Source organism: Sinocyclocheilus rhinocerous, unplaced genomic scaffold (genome assembly GCF_001515625.1).
Source record: "Sinocyclocheilus rhinocerous isolate Xijiao unplaced genomic scaffold, SAMN03320098_v1.1 scaffold2061, whole genome shotgun sequence".
Classification (NCBI taxonomy): domain Eukaryota; kingdom Metazoa; phylum Chordata; class Actinopteri; order Cypriniformes; family Cyprinidae; genus Sinocyclocheilus; species Sinocyclocheilus rhinocerous.
In genome coordinates, this window is record NW_015633531.1 from 107,019 (window position 1) to 110,045 (window position 3,027).

Below are 3,027 nucleotides of genomic sequence, written 5' to 3' on the forward strand. Positions count from 1 at the left end.
TTGGTACAGTAAAAAGTGCACAAAATCAGTATTTTGTTTAGGCAGTATTTGTGGCAGTCGAGAAATCATGTTGCGAAATTGGTCCAAAAGGTGTGAGTTTTTGCGCCAATGCATTGTTAAAGGATCAGTGTGCTGTGTATTATTCCCATATAAAACTTTAACAGCCAATTAAAAAATATTGGTATAGTAAAATTTGCTAATTCACAAGATCAATACATCCTTTATTAAACCGCTTTGTCGAATTTAAAGCATCCTTACGGAAGTGTCGAAATGCTGAATCAATTCATTCACAGCGCTTAAAGCGAGGAGGTCATACACATAGAGGACAGAGCATTGCATTATGCTCTTTATTTGTATTTGTATATTATGCTCATTATGTATTATTTAAAGGGGAAATTCACGCAACAATAAATAACAAAGGAATAAGCAGCTGCATTCTGATTACTTTGATGTCACTGATCAGGCTTTTATATTTAGTTTGGGGTAGTAAGGGTTTTATAGGTTTGACTGAAATAATAACGCAATAACTGACACTTTAAATCAATGTTTCCAACAACAACAACAAAACAATTGAACAAAAAAAAGATAAAGACAAAAAGTAGTCATTGATAATATATAAACATGTATCCAAATCCAAATGTAATAAAATTAATTTGTGTGATGACAATTTCTTAGCAACTAGGGATTGTTACATAGGGCATACAGGCATCTAGTTGCTACAGATAATAAATTGTGCAACATTTTTATCTTAACAGTCAATTTACAAATAATGCGAAATGTTATATATTTTATTTATATAAAATATATAAAATTATGGGAGGGGGGGGGGTGATTTCGCCTAGGGCGTCAAAATGGCTAGAAACGGCCTATCCAAATTGAACTGATTGGATTCTCAAGTTCAACTCACTGACAGATCATTGAGTGGTCATGAGAGTCAAATAATTTCCTTAATGGCTAACAACTCATGAAAGGGGAAGATTCAAAGTAAAAACATCTTACATTTCGATCAGTTCATCACACAAAACAACTGAATGACTTCAGAAGACTTGGGATATATTGTATCAATCATAAGCACCAATTTCATGAAACGTTTATGGTACTTTTCTTTTCTGCCCTCATTCAGCTTAACTCCACTACAAGAGCAACCGGCACATTCTTCAAAATATCTCCTTTCATGTTCCACAGAAGAAAGAGTCATACGATTTGAGGCTGAGTAAATGATGAAAAGCGAGCGAGAGTGATTACCGCTAAGACTGCTGTCGATCTTCTTTCCCGTGTATTTGTCTCTTACATGGAACAGAACGCTGGTCTCGTGAGCTCTATCAAAGTAAAACTGGAAGAGACAGATCAGAGGGTGAGTCAGATGCGCTTTCAGAAGAGTCTCATTTGGACACAAGCTCATCTCAGGTAAAAATATTCCTCTCCGTATCCACAGGCAGTTTGGCAGGAAGTCAAAAAGCAGCCGAACAGTATATGCTGCTCTCTCCGCTCATTACCTACAGATCTCTCCTCCACATTAAACACTAGAGATGAAGTACAGGCTGGAGACTTTCCAACAGGGGGAGCTATAATCTCAAACTCCCAGAAGAGCCACTGAAGTGGAGGTAGGTGTCTCTTTACGTTGGTAATTGGTTGTGTATCATTTAGCAAGAGCTTTTTATTTAAAAAGATTTACAGTAGAGGAAAAAAAGTCTGCCTTGGGCAACATGTGGATAGAGAGAGAAAGTCAAAGATCAGTGTGTGTGTGAGTGTGTGTGTGTGTGTGTGTGAAACTAACCACATAACCGCTGAAAGAGTAGAAGGGTCCCGGCTCCGTCTTGACATCTTCCTCAAACTTCATCAGCTCTGTTCCGATGGTGAAATCACGGCCCTGGAGTGTCACAATTCGTAAAAAATCTACAAAAACCCTTTTGTTGCATTTATGCACAGGTAGGAGGACAGGAAATTATGGAGGAACAAATTTGGAAAAAAGTACAAGCCAAATTCAGACAGATCTGTTTAGAGGAAACTGAATTACGATTTATAACAGATCACGAATGCATTATAAGTGCACAGACACTTTTTTTTTCTCTTGCTGTCCAGAAAACATCTAAACATCCTTTAAAGGGGTGGTTGATTGCGATTTCCCTTTTTATCGTTAGTTAGTGTGCAATGTTGCTGTTTGAGCATAAACAATATCTGCAAAGTTACGACGCTGAAAGTTCAATGCAAACGGAGATATCATCTTTTAAAATTCTGGCAGTTTAATGCCTACAAAAACGGCTGGTAGGGACTACAACAAGTTACTTCCCGGGTTTGTGACATCACAAACCCAGATAAACCCCGCCCTCGGGAAAAGGCAGCAAAGGGGGCAGAGCCATGTTGCGCTGCTTTAGAGAAGAGGAAGAGAAAACTAGAGGTGCACATAAAAATCTATTCATATATGAATCATGATTCTGTCTTCTAACAATCATCTGTCTTCTAATAATGGATTCACAAATTTCAAAATTAATGTTCTAAAGCAGCGTTCTCAATTCTGTTCCACGTGTCGCCATGCTCTGCACACACTCTGCATCTCTCTCTCTCTCTCTCATTCAGCTCAGCTCCAACAATGAACTGTTCCAATTATACACTTATTTTCACATAGCTATGAGAAGCGTTAAACATAGACGCGCGTGCAGTTGCCGTACTGTATTAAAGCTTTAATCGGGATAAAACCGTATATTAAAAGCTAACAGAAGCAGTAGCATTTACAAATAACAGCGTATCTAAAAGTATGAGACAACAACAAACAAAAAACATACCATTAAAAGCCGTGCTTGCACAGGTTCTGCACGATCCTCTTCAATAATATCCTCTGCGTCTCAATCCGGCTCAAATTGATAAGCAATATTGATGACGTCATTGTTTACAATACAACCGGAGCACATGCCGCTGAGTTGAGGGACGGGACGTTTAGACGAGCACTAGAGGCAGTTTAGCCAATCACAACAGATTGGACTAGCTAACCAATCAGAGCCCATCACCTATTTCTGAGGGAGGGGCTTC

The 3,027-nt window shown here is 38.5% G+C and overlaps 1 protein-coding gene across 1 annotated transcript in view; it reads right to left on the reverse strand.

The window, feature by feature from the left end:
- Positions 1–3,027, reverse strand: part of LOC107744220 (plexin-B2-like) — a 125,798-nt gene that overhangs the window by 28,460 nt on the left and 94,311 nt on the right. The window contains exons 11-12 of the mRNA XM_016557747.1: positions 1,778–1,870; positions 1,246–1,333 (exon numbers count right to left, since the gene is read on the reverse strand). Of these exons, the coding sequence (XP_016413233.1) occupies positions 1,246–1,333; positions 1,778–1,870 (181 nt within the window). The remainder of the gene's footprint in view (positions 1–1,245; positions 1,334–1,777; positions 1,871–3,027) is intronic.